Source organism: Lepidothrix coronata, unplaced genomic scaffold, assembly GCF_001604755.1.
Source record: "Lepidothrix coronata isolate B3197 unplaced genomic scaffold, Lepidothrix_coronata-1.0 Scaffold229, whole genome shotgun sequence".
NCBI classification, from domain to species: Eukaryota; Metazoa; Chordata; class Aves; order Passeriformes; family Pipridae; genus Lepidothrix; species Lepidothrix coronata.
The window spans coordinates 705,424-722,907 of NW_016690409.1; the positions used below are offsets into that span (position 1 = coordinate 705,424).

Consider the following 17,484-nt stretch of genomic DNA (forward strand, 5'->3'; position numbering starts at 1 on the left):
CTGCCACCGCAGCTGTTCCCGGAAGGCGCCGCCTCCCACCGCAGGGCGGTGCTGGGCAGGGGCGGTGCAAGGGGGGGAGAAGCGACTGCCGGGAACAGCCGTGCGGGAAACCCGGCCGGGTTCCGGGCAGCGCCGTGACGTCACGCGGCCGCCGCCGCCGCCACCGCCTCTTAAAGGGGCCGCGCCCAGAGCAGCGCCCCCGCGTGGGGAACCGGGGAGTGGCCCCCGGGGGCAGCGCGGCGGAATCCATGTGGGGCTGTAGGGATTGATCCCATGTGGGGCAGCGGGGGTCAATCCCAAGTGGGGCTGTAGGGACTGATCCCATGTGGGGCAGCGGGGGTCAATCCCAAGTGGGGCTGTAGGGATTGATCCCATGTGGGGGTCAATCCCAAGTGGGGCTGTAGGGATTGATCCCATGTGGGGCAGCGGGGGTCAATCCCAAGTGGGGCTGTAGGGACTGATCCCATGTGGGGCAGTGGGGGTCAATCCCAAGTGGGGCTGTAGGGACTGATCCCATGTGGGGCAGCGGGGGTCAATCCCAAGTGGGGCTGTAGGGATTGATCCCATGTGGGGCTGTGGGATTCGATCCCAGGTGGGGCCGTGGGGACTGATCCCATGTGGGGCCATAAGGATCAATCCCAGGAAGGGCCATAGGGATCAATCCCAGGTGGGGCCATGGGGATCAAACCCATGTGGGGCAGTGGGGGTCAGTCCCCAGTGGCAGCCCCTCCCCAGTGCCACACACAGGCCTCACGCTGGTGGTTTACAAAAGAGACTTTATTGCTGTGCTGCTGCCCGGGCACAGCCGGGGACGGCCAGGGGCCACTGGGGCTCCCGCCACCCCAGCCCCACTGCCCAGAGAAAACCCGCCAGAAAACCGCCCATGGGCCTGCAGGAGGCTCTGTAAGGGCAGGGGACTCACACAGCACTGGGAACCACCGCCCCCCCGCCCCACGGGCAGCCCAGAGCCGGTGCCCCCCACACTGGGAGCCTCTGGTGTCCCACGGCTGCCCGCAGCTGGCACACTGGACCGGCCTCATGCCTGCTCTGGGAAGGGCGGCTGTGGCAGGGCCCTGGGGCCAGGACAGGCTGGGTGCACTGGACAATATGAAGGAAAGTAATTCTTAAAGGAAAAGCAAGTTTATATATTGGGTTATGTGAGCAGCAGCTGCCTTGTGCTGGGGGGAGCAGGATGGGGAAGGTGGGGTGGGGGCTGTGTATGTGAGAGCCAAGGGGGCCGAGCCAGGAGGGCCCTGGAGCCACTGTGTGCTGCCCTTGCTCAGGGCACGGAGTGAAGCTGCAGAAAGCAGGAAACAGGGAGGAAAGCGAAGGACGCGGGCATGAGCCCGAGCTGTGCTGGGACCCCTGGAGAGAGCAGATGCTCAGAAATGCTCAAGGTCCGGTGCTGGACAGGCATCAAGGCCACTCTCTGATGGTCGAGAGCCTCACATGGCAGCTGCACATCCCATTTCCCTCTGGAAACAACTTGCGGGCAGTGGTGGCTGCTCTGGCATCGCTCCCTGTGTGTTCCCTCTCCTCAAGCAGTGACCATGGACCTCCTGCCCGCTGCCCCCTCTGCTGTGGGTGAGGAGGGAGCAGATCCAGCACCCCACCTCCGTGCTGCTCCCTGCCCTGGTGAGGACTCGCCCAGTCCCTGGGCCCCTGGCAGCTGGATCCATAACCCGGGCAGGGGAGCCTGCAGCCCACATTGCTCCTGCCGCGGTGCAGGGCTGAGCAGCAGCAGCCTCAGCACAGCAGGGAGCAGCAGAGGGCCTGGCTGTGTGATGCCCTATGGGCACCCAGGGCAGCCCCAGCTGCAGGGCGGCTTCCTTGGGAGCCATCCCAGGTGCTGCTGGGTCACCCAGTGCTTGGGAGCACAGAGAGGAGCAGCACCCACTGCCTCGCCGTGCTCTGCCCATCAACAGGACTAGCTCAGCTCTTCCCTCCCATGCTCTGGCTGCATCCCAGTTCCTCTGCTCCCTGAAGGAGCGGCTAGTGTGGGTGTTGGGGTTCTTCCTGACTGCAGGGCAGCCACACACCTGGCACGGGGGTCCGTGAGTTGGTGGGCTGCTTGCAGGAAGCTTTCTTGATGCCAGGTTTTGCTTATGGAGGACTCGAGCTTTCCAGCTGTACAGTCATTATCTTGGGTTCAGCACTCTCCAACTGGGCCAGGGTCCTGTCGCTCAAAGTCCATCTTCAGGTGTGGGGTGAGAAGGCTGCAGCAGGAATGGTCTCCGAGGGTGACTTAACAGTGTAAGAAAAACAATCCCGTGTTCCTAATGTTTGTGTGCTAAAACTAAAATATAAAATACACCTTGTCCAAGCAGGTAGGGGGTCAGCGTCGGCTCTGCAGGGTAGGAAGGATGCATCGTGTACACTTCCCTGGGGCTCCAGGGCAGGGAGAGCTCAAAATGTGAGTGATAAAATATTCAGTTGTCGTCCACAACCCTTCCATGCTGCAGCCCGTCCTACTCGCTGTCGCTCTTGTCCACCAGTACCGCGTCGGTCTCCTCCGTGATCTCCAGCAGCGTGTGCATCTCGGGGCTCTCCCCTCGCATCAGATCTGAGTTTTCTCCCTCCTCTCCACCAACCTCCACAAGCTCGGTGGCTTTCACCTCCACCTCACCCTCTCTTATTTTCTTGACATGGAAAGTGAAGGGTGGCACTTTGTAGACAGCTGTCTTAGATCTGGCATAAATGGTGTGGTCGGGGGTGAAAGACTTCCTCAGCTTGTCCCGAGAGGTCTTCATCTTCTCTCTTCTTTCATTAGTCACAATCTTGGTGCCCAGTTTGTTCATCCTCTTCTCCAGGTTATGGCGGGTCTTCTCCAAGTTGTGGCGGGTCTTCTCCAGGTTTTCCTTGGTCTTTAGCTTAGTCTTCTCCATCTTCTCCTTTGAGAATGCCTTCTTAAAGTCATCCACCCTTTTCATGCCGCTCCTTTTGATGCGCTCTGCCCGTGACTCTTCGATAATCTCCTCAATCTCTACCTCCTCATCTGACGAGAGCTGGATGTGGTCCTCCTCTGCATGGTCCTCACCCACAGGTGCCTCCTCACCTTCGCCTTCCTTCTCTAGCTTTTCACCCTCCTTTAGAGACTTACTGATGCTCAGTTTAGACGGGAGCTTCACTTCATCCTGCAAGACACAGAGCCAAGCCAGTGAGAGACGCACCCCACAGCCCTGGAGCCAGCCCTGCCTCCCTCCCACAGGGCCACTTGGCCTCCACCTGGCTAAACAAACCCAGGTGCCTCAGGCCTGGGCTCACCCTCCCTTAGTGCACCTGCTAAGTTACTGTAATGAGGATGTGCTTAGGGCTCTCCCGTATTTGTGCTCAGGCATCAGCTCTGCACACTCTGGGCTGGTTCCAAACCCATCCATGACTCCAGCAGCATAGGAAAGGCAGCCCAGCACTGAAACTGGAGTCTTTCCCTGTCCTGCTGTGCCCTGTCACAGTCCCGTCCCCTCCAGTTTCATCTTTATCCCAGGACCTGGCCATCACAGCCCCTCGAGCAGAGGCATGGCTGGAGCTGGGATCTCGGCCACTGCTGGCACGCACACGCTGGCCTGGCTGATCCCAGTCTGCACTCAGACTTTCCCAATGCCTGTAGAATTCAGGTGAGGGGCTGGGACATCTCTTGGGGTGCAGCAGGCCACCCTATTCTTCCCACTTCTCCGCTGGGAAGTAAGTTAAGGAATTTGCCCAAGCCCATATCTGGAGATGGTGGAGACAGTGGCCCTGACCTGGTGTGCTGGGTTACACTGCTCTGCTCGGGACAGGGCTGGATTCATTCAGCTTCTCCACATGCCCAGGCCAGCCAAGTTTCTGATCCCAGTGGCAGAGGACAAGCATGTGCCTGGGAGAGGGGCACAGATCTGGAGCAGGATTGGTTTTCATCTAAGCAGCACATAGCATGCATCCCTGCTGCAGTGAATCACCTCTCCCATCCCAGGACAGGCTGGAAATAGCCCATCACTGCACGGAGCGTCACAGCAGCGGGGCTGCAGCCCACGCTCAGAAATTTATTGCCTGAGCGGTTTTGATCTATGGAGCTGGGTGGGACAGGTGGGAGCTGCCAGAAAATCCAGCAGCAGCCGAAGGGCAGTGTGTGGAATGGGCACACAGCACGTGGAGCTGCTGGGCTGAGGCTTGGAGAAGAGCCTGGGCAGCAGGACAGCTGGGCGCCATTTCCAGCCCTGGGGCAGGCAGAAGAGGAACGGAGCAAGGACGGGGATCCGCAGCACTGGCGGGAGCAGGGCCCAGGGAAATCAAGGAATAGGCCCTGGCATAACCCAAGTGCTCGAAGTGTGTGGCAAACACTGGAACACCAGCAGTGACTCGCCTGCCCCCAGCCTGGGGAGCTGCCCTGAGCCACAGGAGGGTGACTTTGCTGTGGCACCTCCCATGCTCTTCAAGTCACAGTGGCACAGCAGCCGCCACCGCTACCGTGCCACTGTGGCCACACATGAACGAGCTGCGCAGATACCAAGAACCAGGACACTGGGAATGGTCATTCTGCCAGGCCCAGCCCGAGGAGGGGCGTCCCTGGCACTGCTGCGGGACAGGACATCCCAGTTCCTGCAGTGCTGGAAGGGACAGCATGTTCACATATCCGTGCCCCAAGCGCTCTCCCACCGCCCCCGCTGCTCCTCTGCTGACCAAGGTCACTGCCACGCCACTGCCCTGGCTGACCAAGGTCACTACGATGCCACTGCCCCGGCTGACTAAAGTCACTGCCATGCTGTGGCTCCAGCCTGAGCCCCTGGATGGAGGCAGGAGGGGATACTCCCCCTGCAGACACAGGTACTGGGCCTGGCCCGCTGCACTGTCCCCAGCCCTGCCTTCCCTTGCATCCCTGGAAAACCGATACAACTCATTGAATACGTGACTCCAGCACAGCTTCACCTGGGTGACATCCAGATGCTTTCATCTGCTTTCTCATTTTTCTCCAAGCACAGGGGGGTGCTGTTCCTTTCTGGAAGCATAAGGGCATCTGGGGAAACCTTTGTGAGCAGTGGTGAGCCAGCTCCACAGAGCACTGGGCTCGGTGAGAGTGGAGCAGGCCACAGTGTCCGTGGTGAAAACACAGAGCCTGCTGGAGCCGCGGGTTTTTGTGGGTTTTGCAGGCTCTGGGTTTTGTTCAGGGCAGAGAACTGTTCTGGGCAAATCTCTTCACCCTCTGGATCACAGCTCAGGTCCCAAACACTTCATGGAGATTAAGGTGAAGTGGTGAACATGTGTTTTCTTCATTTGATGAGCCACTTCAGCAGAAAACAATAGACATGCTCTCTAGAGGGTAAGGTCAGTCCAGAACAAACCCACATCACTGGGAAGGCAGGGAGCCTGTTCACAACAACACCTGCTGGAGCAATCCCAGAGACTCCCAGGGACCCTGCCCCACCAGCAGAACATCAGGAACTCCAGCCACTTCCTTCCCTCTGAGGCAACACAATAAGCCAGAACAAAGGCATCCCCCTCTTGCCTGGCACAGCTGTCCCTGGAAATGGGCCATATCCTGAAAATTCTGATCGTATCAGCCCCTTGTGAGCTCCAGAACACGTGTCTGCAGAAAGAAAAAATCCCACATCTTCCACATAAATAACCATCTTTCCTCCTGTTACACCAGCAAATCCAGCTCCTGACTGAATTTTCTGATGTGGTGAGATGGGCTGCGCCAGGAATGCTCCCATCCAGCCTCAGCAGCATCCTGCAGCTCTTCTCTCACAGCCGTGAGGACGTGGCCAGCAGCAGCTCCCAGTATGTGGGACAGTGGGAGCAACCCCTGTCGGGGTGCCTGCAGCTCTCCCTAATTCTGTGTTTCACCCAGAGAGCAGCAGCTGCCCGGCTCTGCGATCCCACAGGCTGCACTCAGGCACTTCACCTGCCCTTCTGCCAGCCCTGCTCCGTCCCCACAGCCCAGCCCCGGCACAGCAGCACCCACAGACCTGAGCCTCTGCTCTGCCTCTGTCAGGAGGCATCTCATGGCTCAGGCCCAGAAGCACAGAGGGACCACAGCTCTTCTCATACATAAAGATCCCAGCCTTCCCAGCCTTCCTGCGTGGGACTGTTTCCAAGAGCTTTTCTCCAGCTGTGCTTGGGAAACCCTTCAGGTCCAGCTCCCAGCCCCTCTCCCTCAGGGCTGGGTGCCAGGGCAGCCCACACAGGGCTCTCAGATGGTGATTCTCTCTCTCCTAAGTCTGGTATAATTCCTGCATTTTCCCCTCTGACACTTCCTCACTCTGGTTGCTGACCCAAGCAGCAGAGAACCAGCTGGGGGACAGCTGGAGGACTTTCAGCACTGTGTGCCGTGGGTAACTCCCCAGGCTCTGAGCCCAGCTGTATCCAGGGACCATTTCTGCAGGCCTGGGCACAGCACAGCTGGAGTGAGAACAACCACAGCTTTGGCATGTCTTAATGGGGATGAGCACCTTCTGCTGAGCATCCCTTGCATGTACCACACATCCCCCCTGCATTCAGGCAGGGTCTCCTCCTCCTGGCCTGGGAGATTTCTCCTGCAGAGAAGCAGAGCTGCCCGGTGTGGGCAGGATGTGCCTGCAGACACAGCTGTGGAGGACAATGGGACCTGTCTGGAACAATCAAGAACTGTCCCGGGTTTATGGATGGCTGCTGCACAAATCCCTGCTCCGCTCTGGGCAAGGCACTATGCTCTCTGCACTTCATTTCACTCATGACTCATCCAAATGAGCCACATTTTTAACACCAGGCATTCCAACCACTCTATTTTTACTGGGAAAACACTGACCCTGAAGTGGGCGAGTCCTGGGTCTTGGCATCCCTGCCTGTTGGGGTGTTCAAAGCCTGGCTCCCGATCAGCAGAGGCAAACTAGTTCTGTCCTCTCAGATAGCTCAGATCCAGCTGGCACAAGGACAATGGGTAAACAACATTTCTCAGAAGATTTTGGTAGCAGCAGCAGCAAACTCTGGTCCCACTCTGTCCACAGCACAGAGCTGCACCCGGCAGCAGGACGGGGACAGGGGACAGGGAGTGTGTGTTGCCCCTGCAGCACAGACCTCCTGGGAAGTGGTGTGCTTCAGGAAGCTCCCTGCCATTGGCAGAGCCGATGGGACTGGCGGCCTGTCTATCTGCAGACTTTGTGAGCACCTGGAGGGCCCCTGGTGCCCACAGCCAGTCCCAAAGGCAGCTGGCTGCCAGCTGATGGGTGCTGGGCTGCTCTGGGTCCTTCTACTTCAAACAGTTCAGAGCTCTTGGACCCATTGCAGCCTCTTCCCGGCTCCCCTGAGTGGGCTTTTATCTGACATTGTTTTCGAGAGTTCCCTGGCAGTGAGTCACCCGCAGCCCACGGCCATGGACACCAGCCTGGTTGCTACAACACATGTAAACACTTCCCCTGGTGTATAAAAGGCCAAGCAGACACAGAGCTGAGCTGCATTCCCAGCCTCAAAGGGCTCCTCCAGCACTGCAGAGCCACCAATAAATCTGGAGAACACTCCCAAAATAAGAGAAGGGCTCCTGGATTGCTCTTGTAGAGGGTCTTACTGTCAGCATGTAAAAAACAGAGTCCCAGCACTCCCAGCCACTCCAGTCTCTGGTTGGAAGGTTTAATGGAAGGATCTCACATGCACATGCAAATCACATCTGCAGTTCATTTCACTCCATTATTTTTACACAATTGCAACAGCACAAACAGTGAGTTTGGTTGACATTTGCAGCCATAACGTGCAGAACATGACCAGCTCACATTCCCGGGCTCCACTGTGACCAAATCAGGCTGATCCCGACACTGGGTGAGCTGGAGCCCACAGCCCTTCCTGTGCCCCAGCCCTCCCTCTGCCCAGCCTGGCCCTGGCCTGGGGGAGGCTGGGGGAGGATCAGAAGCTTGGGCAGCAAAGAACCCTCCAGGTCAGCTCAAGCCCTGCCAGAGGAGAACACATTCTGCTCTCCCGTTGCCATGATAACTGCTCTGCTCTGCCAGGCCTCAGAGGAGGCTGTTCTGTGCTGACCTTCCAGCAGTGTCATGGGAAGGAGGATTCAACTATTCCTGAGTAAGAGCAGAAAGCCTGAGAAGTACCCAGAGCCTAGCAGAGCTCAGGGGTGTCCAGATGCCCTGAATAGAAGGGGTTGTGCTTTCCTCTGCAGTGGAACAGACTTTTCTTGTGGAAGCTAAAATTGCTATCAGTCTCCTGCTAGATCACAAAAAAAAAAATCCCTTTTTTAAGTCTTGTCATTCTCCTTGAAAAGGAGAAGTTTCCCTGGCAGCTTCCCCCAGAGACCCTGATTCCTGGGCTGGGTTCACCATCACCTGGCTCCTGGAATACTCCTGTCCACCCAGGCAGCCGTTCCCACTGGACAGCACTGGGTGACCCCCAAAGGGCAGCTGGAGCTTGGGACATTTTCTCCAGTAGCTGTACAATGACAGGAAGGCAACAGGGCACCATGGCCTCTGTCGAAAGAGGTAAGTGTTAAATGAGCAGCACTTAAATTCACCACTCCAGTGTGTGCAGGGCCCAGCTTGGAGCCAGCAGTGCCAGGGGCTGTGGCTGGACAGACACGAGAGGTGCTGCAGGGCCTGCCCGAGGCACCGGGAGTTTACATCACAGTTTGTGCTCTCTGCCTGACTTTTACCTATCTAAAACAACTTCAAACCATTTCACAAACGCAAACTAACGCTCACAAGAAGCCTGAGGAGGTGGGTGTTCCAGGGCTGTGTTTCCAGCGCCTCTGAGAACAGGTGGGATTTGCCCAGTCACAGCAGACGCCAGCAGAGCCAACTGCCTCTGGCCACTCGCCCTTCATGCAAGCCACAGAGCAGCTCCTCCCTCCCAGATGGAAGAGGGAGTGCAATGCCGGAGGGAAAATCCCAGCTCCTCACACCCACGCCAGCCAGGGCAGCGCATGCAGCAAGAGCATTAGTCACAGGAGGTGTCCTGCCAGCAGCAGGATCAGCCTGGTAGGTCTGAGGGCCTGGGGCAGCCCTGAGCAGGCAAAAGGCTCAGAATCAGCAGCTCCCAGAGCTTCGGAAGAGGTTCAGAGAGATCTTCGGGGGGTGCCGCTGCCGAGGCCCTAAACTGCCGCCTCCTGGTGTGTCTTCTGCTGCCCTGGGCCTGGCGCTGCGCTGGGGAGGGCTCAGAGGGCAGTCCCTGGTGAAGGCTCAAGGCACACGCGCGGGATCTTCTCAGGCTAAGACGAGGAAAACTGTGTTTCAATGGCCGGGGAAAGGAAGCACAATGGAAACACTTACCTGCTCCCGACGGGAATCTGAACACGCCAACAGTGATCCGGGTTAGCATGAGAACAGGCAGAGAGAAAAGGCACAGGGGGACGTTTTAGTAAAAGGAGAAGCCAGGAAACAAAATTTGACAGAAAACACAGTCAGCAAAGATCTTTGAGAAGGAGGAGTGTCCATCTCTGCTTCATAGCAGGTCCCAGGAGATATAGGATCCCTTCTGTGGGTTCAGGCACGTTCACACCGAACGCTGCCACAGAGCCAGACTGTTCACAGTCACAAGGATTCAGTGTTGGCTGTTGGGGATGTGTCTCCCATTGCTGTGGCATAGCTGAATGCAGAGTTTGCTTGTATGTATAAGATCATGAAAAAAAAGGTGGTGTTTACTGTGTTTACTAATTCAAGTGCAGAGGCTGTGGAGATCAAAACAGCCGGTTGCAACTCCATAGGCTGGTTTTGTCACGTACTGACCTTACCCTAAACCAGCGCTGGACAATTCCCAGCAGCTCCCAGACATCCATACCCAGTGACACAGCAAAGTCAGGCATGGCCTTGACTCTGGGTTCCAAGGGTTGGACAGATTTTGTCTCCAGCAGTGCCAAGAGGTTCATGAAAAGAGAAGCCTCGAGCCTTAGAGAGGAGGCTTCTGAGTCCTGCACTAAGTCACCAAGGAATACTGCTGAGAGTAAGGGAAATATCCAAAATATGAGGGGGGGGGGGAGCAAACCAGGTTGGGATTGGGTAAATGTTAGAGGAATAGGTAGTGCATTCTCAAGTGGCATCTCCCTGACTAGCAGAGTCCTCCCATCCTCCGTAATTCCAGGTGTTGTGCAATCTGCCTGGCACTTCTTTCTATCAGGCGTGTCTGGTTACTCTGTGTCCTGGAAGACATGCCCAAAAATCTGGATCTGCTTCATCAGCTGTGAGAAGCAGCAGCCTGGTACTGGCACCGGAACTGGTGCAAAGGAAGGCAGGGATGGCAGGGAGAGGAGGAGGCTGTGCTCGGAAAAATACTTTTGCCTACAGTGAGTCAGAAGAGAGGCAGAGCTGTAGGAAACAGAGAAGTAAATAGATTGAAAGTGAAAAGACTCTTTTTTTTTAGCTCCTCTGACAGCATTGAAAAGTTTTGATGCCATTATCAGTCTATTTGTACCACTGGCTTTGCTCTCAGATCTGCTCCTCCCGGATAAACCTGTCTGAGCTGATTGATGACTCCAGAGCTGCTTCTGAACAGCAAAGCAGCAAAGATGGGTTTTCATTACAGATGATTTGCAGACACTGACATTTGCATCCTCACATAAAGCTGAAGACTAAACATCCTGAGACTTTTTATTCTAAATATTTGATTTTCCCTCACTGACACTGAGCATTTTGTTTCTGGTCTTTGTCTTATCTTGCAGCTGTACAGTGGACCCATGATTCTTCAGGTGATCTGTAAGTTGTAGATCCTGCAGAATAGAGAGGACAATCCCAAACAGGCTAAAAGAGGGCTAAGCCTGTTGCTGAATAGTTTATGAGTCATTGCTGTGCTTTCCAGGCTGTGCACAAGAGAGGCCTGAGGGAGGAATATGTGATCAGGAGGTATATTACCTTGGGATTTGTTTTCATGAGCCACTACTCATCCAATCTAACTCCATCCCAATGGCTGAGCAGCCTCTGGCCCTTTGCTCCAAGACAATTCACGGCTGCACAGCTCAGTCTGTAACTATAATGCTGAAAGGATTTCAGCAAAGCAAACAGGCCTGGCACCAACTGCTTATAAATAATAGCTGAGCAAGGAAATATTAATGCAGTTGATACCAGGCTGCAAGAAAGAAATCCATGCTCTAGAGTTGTCTTTTGGTAGAAAGACTGTTAATCTGCACTAAGAAAAATCCTGGAAGTTGGACATATTAACATCCTGACTTTTTTAAAGGCTCCTGTGAATTATTATCTTGAGACTGTAATAATTCAGTAATATGCAGAGAATATGCAGGATTTTTGGCACATCAGAACGTTCATGTGGTGCTCCTGCAATGGAGGGGGAACCTGCACTGACAGGAGCTGCTTTGGATTGGATTCACAGCAAAGTGAAACCAGCTTTTTCTTTTAAAGTATTATCAGAAAATAATTACAAAACCCACTGGCTGCTGCAATGCAAATCCCTGCAGTGCCCCACTGGGAAGAGGGACAGACGTTCCAGCACAGAGAACTCCCGGGCACACAGAGCCAACTGCTCTTGCAGGAAAAGTGCCCTGTGGGTGCCTGGTGCCCGTGCCTATCCCAGTGCTGTCATCCAAATTGCTTTGCAAGTTCCTATTTACTCTGTAACACTGGTAGCTGGGCAAGCTCCACTGAACCCCAGGCACGTCACTGACCCAGGCTGCCCCTCAGGCCTGCAGGTCTTGCTGGCTCTCACCCCGGTTTTGTTTCTGAATGATTACTTTCAAACAAAACCATAGCTTGGGGCAGCTGCTGTTCTGTTTAGGCAGTGGAAAAAGGCTGCAGCCCTGGGCAGTGGGCTTGTACACCCTGGGCTTCCTGCCCTCTACTCCTCCTCAGCCCCTTGAGCCCATGTCCTTTCCCACACTCTCTTTTGAGGAGCACGGTCCCAAAAATGAGGCAATTCAGGCCTGACCTCCTAATCTGCCACATTAACGTGTGGGTTTGAAATCCATCCCCCCTGCCCAAAATGTGCAGTGTTGCTGCTCCCATCCGTATAAGGCCCACGCAGAGCACAAAGCCAGGCTGGGCTATTTATATTCCCTCGCCCAGCCATACCCACCCCACACACTGCACGGCTGGGATGTGGGTCCCACCCTGCTGTCCTAACTGCCCGGCCCTTCCCATGGAAACCCACATCTCACACAGCTCAGAGTGGCTGTCAGAGCCCCCTGAGGCACAGAGGAGCCCCACAGGAGCCCCCAAATCAGACAGTGTGGGGAGCACCTCTTGGAAAAAGGCTGCTCTTCCAAACAAAAAACACTGCACATCCTGAGCCAGAGCAACCAGAGCTCGGCGCCCACACGAGCCTCAAAATAAAGGACCGGCACACTTTAGAAATTCAATACTCCGTGTGTATGCTGAGTGCTGCAAGGGTTTGCCCAGCTGTAAGAAAGTCAGCCTCTGACATTCTCAGGAATAAGTTTAACTGTCAAAAACTGTTTGGAGGAAAATGCTGGGCTTACGTAAGCTGCCACGTGCCGCTCTCAGACTGAATGCAGCCCAAAGTCTGGTTTCAGGGCAGTAGCTGCACAGGACATCCATTATTTAACCATGAAGTGCAGTAACCAGACTCAGATTCAGGATCCTAAAAACAGGAGATTTGGGATGAAGTCACTTCAATTTGTTTTTATTAGCAGCCATTCTCACCAAATTTGTTGGTGTCCTGGTTTCTCTGAAAGATGGGAACCCGGGCCAGAGGCACAAAGGAAGCTCTGAGGAGCTCTGAGCTCTGTTCCCAGGGGCTGCTGAGCAGTGCAGGCACTCACTATCAGACTTTTTAGGAAGGCATGTTCTGCACTGAACATCTACATACACAGTGGTCCATCAAAGCTCGGCCACTTGCTTTGGGTCCGCAAGTTTTCAAAACAGAAAGATGGGGCAATTTGGAGGGGGGTTGTTGTTTTCAAATTTTTTTCTCAAGAATCGATCTAATTCCCTACATTAAGTCGATACTAAAACTCTTTCAACTCGGTAGAAATCAGACCAGCTCCTGGCAAAATCAGCTGGAAGTGTTTCTGAGAGGGTGAGCAAGCGAGAAAATGTGCACACGGACAAGACTGCGAGTGACACCCGTAAACGTTCTGCTCGACACCTCAGCTTAGCCAGGACCTGGGACTGATTTCCAGTTCAGCATTTTCTCCCCCAGAGTCAGAAACTACCCTGACAGTTGTGCTCAGGATCATCCCACAGGTCAGGCTTTCCCTCAATAAAATTTTATTTCAGTTTCCTCCTAACCTACAGTGAGGAAAACACAGCTCTCATAGGCAGTCTGACCTCCCCTCCCAAGGTGCAAAAGATCTAATTTGCACTCCTGAAATAGTCCCTCCACAACTGCTGGAGCTTCAGGACATAGTGCTGAGAGAATAATCAAACATCATTAACCAGCAAAGAACTAATTTATCTTTACCTCCTTTATCTCTTTGACCACAGAACTGTGTGATATCGAATTCCTACAGAGCACGACTCCTGCTCTGCTCAGCTCTGTTGCCTGAAAACAGCCACCGCTGGGATTATGGAATATTTTACTTCTCTTAAAATGAGTTTCTCTCTTCTTCTCCAAAAGAAAAGGCTAATAAATCCTTGCACTTTTAGCTACAGCAATGGAAAACACACAGGAGTCACTCCCAGCGTGGCGCAGCAGCTTTCCCTGAGTCAGAGAGGAGCAATAATGTGCTCAGCACCGCAGAATTAATTACATGACCAGTAACGTACCCAACAGACACTTTGATGGGTGAGTGGGGGGTCTGAGAAGTGAAACACTGAATTAGAAGAGAATTATGTTGTAATTATTTGTTTTTAGCCATAGACACCATTAGGAAAGCACAGTGTATTCCTCATTTAACCTCCCAGGGTGGATCCCAGTGCCGGGTCCTGTCCTGCTGGGACCGAGTCTGCTCCTGCAGAAGTACCAGGATGTTCACGAGGGCACAAACGGCTCCATTTCACATGGAGTAAACCGGGAGAATTCCTTACTTGTGCTCTGCGACCTCACATTCAAATCACACTACGTTCCATTCTGGGAAACTGTTCCAAATTACAAATAACTTTTTTCACTATAATCTCCATGATTACCAAGTCCCTGCCGCAGTCCCTTGCCAACCGACTCGCTCCAAGGCTGCTCTGTCCTCAGCACAGCAGCAAGGGCAGGCCCTGAGCCTTCAGAAGCAGGATGGTTTTTCATATTCAAAGAGAAACTCTGCTCAATATCCATAAGCCAGTGCAAACCAACACAAGCAGCTCACCAAAAGCCAACCTGTCGATGTTCGCGATGCTTCCCGAGGACCTTGAACTCTGCTAACTTCCCACCTATCTCCGTAACCCACACGGAATGTTAAACAATTCCCTTCCCTCCTCTCATTTTGCAATGGTTTTGCTTCTGCAGTACATTTAAAGTTCTATCTTATTTTTCCATAGATAGATTGATACAAAGAGCTTGTAATAAATACACACATGTGTATCTGTCTATAACTGGTCAGGTTTCCTGTATGATCTAAACAGGCTTGAGTATTTCAGCCTTTCAGCCACAATAAAACTACAAATGCTCAAGCTCTGAACCAGGGAGTCGCACAAGCCCTGTATATCTCTGATCACTGAGTCTGCCATGAGCTGCTCTCCCTCAAACCCCATTGCAACGACCATTCTCCCTTTTATTTCGCTTTTTTTCTCTCTCTTCCCATGATCAGCATTCGATGCTTCTCTATTTGTCCCTGGCGCTGGCTATTATTAACTCAGAGGCTTCCAACTGAATCATTAACTGTTTCACTCACTTTTCTCCTGTGGCCCAATAGAAGAGTTTGCTCTGACACGGAAAACTAACTGCAGGCAGGAAACCTGACAGAACCATGCTCCTCTCTCTCTCCTTGTTTAATATAAAAGGAAAACTCCAACGCTTAGCATGGGGGGGGGAGAACATCAAGCAAACCAAAGCTGTTACTGAAACCAGACAACGAGAAGGATCAAGGCTTGCAGGATGCAGCAGGAAGAAGGTGGGAATTGTACAAACCCACGGCAAAGTCCACCCTGAGTGCTGCCGAGCTCAGGGGACCGGTCTGGATTTTCTCTGACAGCTCTATCTGCCCCGGCGGGTGGGATTAACCCCGAGCCAGGGTTACTGTCACTTGTTGTTATCAGATGCATGTCACACATCTGAAATGCTATCGCTCTCCACGTAGCCATGCACATGGTGTCTCTTGGTAGAAGAGACGTTGCAGATGGATTTACAAAACCCCCTTCCAGATCCCAGAACACACTTGTACTTCGTTGAGCTAAGCAGTAAAATCGGGTTATTTTGATCCTTCTGGCCCATTGCAGTGAGTGCTTAGGGCCTTGCTTCCTATCTGCATTAAAATTCCTGTTAAGTGGGACAACTCTGTCAAGCTTTGTCTTAGGACACACAGAAAATGTTAAACCACAAATGAGAAAGCTACGGGGGGACCCGCCTCAGCCTGAACTGCCAGACAGTGCAGGGAGTTTGGGAGAGGACTGGACCGGCCATGCAGCATGACAGGACCCTCAGCGAAGAAAACAGCCGCTAACAGGATGCAAAGACATTGTGAAACAGTTCCTTACCTGGTAGATCATGACTTTGAAGTTCCTGCGTTTCAGGAGCTCCGCTTCATTGGCCTCCAACTTCTTGATCTGCCCGGCTTGCTTCTCCAGGTTCTGCCGCACCGTCTTCACGTTGACGCTCACCTTGCGCACCTTCTCCAGCATCTTGTTGACAGTGTTGCTGGTGGTGGTGTGGGCCTTGGTCAGCTTGGTCAGCTCTCCCTGGATGCTGGTCACTGCGCTATCCATCTCTTGCTGTCTCTCCTCCAGCTGTGTTTGGGTCAGCTGGATCTGATCCACCGCTCCAATGATCTTGTCCAGCAGGGTCAGCACCATCACGCCGTTGATCTGGTCCGATTTGATGGGCTCCTCGGGCGCCTGCTCCTCCGAGGTCTCGGAGACAGTGGGTGGCTCGATGATTTGCAAGGTGGTGTCCTCCATGGTCGCTCGGGAGTCCTGGCTCACAGAGCCCGGAGAAGCTGTCACTGCAGGGAGAGAGCAGGGAAAACTGAGCCCGAGCCTCAGCTAAACTCCGCGCTGGGAGACGCGCCAGGAATGGGGAGCGCAGTGAGTGAGTGTCTGTGCTGAAATTCAAATGGCACAGCTCCGCACAGCCGTCCAGTGGAACTGCCCTGCAAAATTTTCCAGGCTTGCAGGTCATTGGCTGACTCCACCTCAGCTATAGAAAAGAAGCCGCTGCCAAATGCCTGCTGACCCACCCTTTTGAAATGATTAAAATAGTTGGAGGGGAGGCGATGGCTCTGCATGCAAACACAGGCACGGCTCAGCCAGGAATGCAAAGCTTTGGAACTGCTGCCGCCCCTCAGTCTAAAGGCGCTGTAAGTAACAAGAGGAAAAAACAAAATCCTCAAGTAAATGGCTCGGGAAGCTGCTGGGAAGAGTGGGAAGCGAGCAGCCCCATCTGGGCACAGCTGTGTGCATTGAAGGCTGATTTAAACAACTGCATGCGCTGAAGTTCAGCTGGAAAATGCAGACCTGTTGCCAATAGTAAGGCTTGGGGCTTTTTTCCCCAGGACTATGAAAGCATGATTTTCAATATTTTAAAGAAATGCTACAATTTGGATTCAGTAGTTCTGGCACAAAAACATCTGGATCATAACAATACCCCCCCCAACTGTGAATGTACGATGGGTGTACACAGTGCATGCAAAGTGCACCACGTCTCCACACAGGTTTAGCACAGGAGAAGGATAATGCAGTCCAGAAGGGAGGCAGCTGGGCAATCTCCCCAGAGGAACTCTCTCAGCTCTGCAATCCTCAAGCCATCGACAGACACAGTCACTGGACTTTAAATGTGGGACCCATTGCAGCGCATGCCATGCAAAGCTGTGCTTGAAAGCAAAGCCCAAATACAGTGGGTTACTCGTGGCTTTAGTGGTAAAAACCCTAATTGATTCAGAACAAGGAGACACATGGTAGGTGCCACCCCAGGCTGTGCAACAACCCAGCAGGAACACGCCAAGAATGCGGAGAAGGAAAATTCAGATTCTGGGAGTGACTCTGGGCCAGACCCTTCACTGTCCCTGGAGTAGGCTCAACCAGAGGGAACCCAGCTCCCACGTACAGTGCTGCCATAGAGCCTCCACTGGCCTGCACTCTGCTGCTGGGCTGGAGGCTCACTGGTAAGGTCTGTGGGCACACTGGGAAGGTGGCAGCTTCCCTCATCCTGTAGCCTTGACAAAAGTAATTCATCCTCCAAACCTCCTGCCTCTCGAGGGGCCAAGGCCGCCCTTGCCCTTTGCCACCAGCTGGCAAGTACCAGGTATGCCTGAGAGCTCCGGGCTCCTCCCGGATCAGCTGGCAAATACCAGGAATGCCCAAGGCAGGCTGGGACAAATGACCCATCCTGACACACAGGCTGGGAAACCCAGGGCATCTCATAGAGGGACATTGTTCACCATGAATGCTTATGGCAGTCAGCATTTTCCCTGCCCTGTGACTGCTCACCCTCCCCACTGACCCGGGCCTGGCGGCTCTGGAATCAGGGAATTGTGTTCTGTGCCCCCAC

General features: G+C 53.9%; 1 protein-coding gene across 1 annotated transcript; it reads right to left on the reverse strand.

Annotated features, from left to right (window-relative positions):
- Positions 1-1,101: 1,101 nt before the first annotated feature.
- Positions 1,102-16,089, reverse strand: PTRF (polymerase I and transcript release factor). The gene is made up of 2 exons (XM_017834173.1): positions 15,477-16,089; positions 1,102-3,134 (listed from the first exon to the last, which is right to left on the reverse strand). Exons 1-2 carry the CDS (start codon positions 15,894-15,896, stop codon positions 2,469-2,471), a joined length of 1,086 nt encoding a protein of 361 aa, XP_017689662.1. The 5' UTR covers positions 15,897-16,089; the 3' UTR covers positions 1,102-2,468.
- Between the last annotated feature and the right edge of the window lie 1,395 nt (positions 16,090-17,484).

Coding starts and splice junctions, on each gene's coding strand:
- PTRF (XM_017834173.1), bottom strand. CDS start 15,896: ATGGAGGACACCACCTTGCAAATCATCGAGCCACCCACTGTCTCCGAG. Junction 3,135..15,476: donor TCAAAGTCATGATCTACCAG/GTAAGGAACTGT, acceptor TGTGTCTTGCAG/GATGAAGTGAAGCTCCCGTC.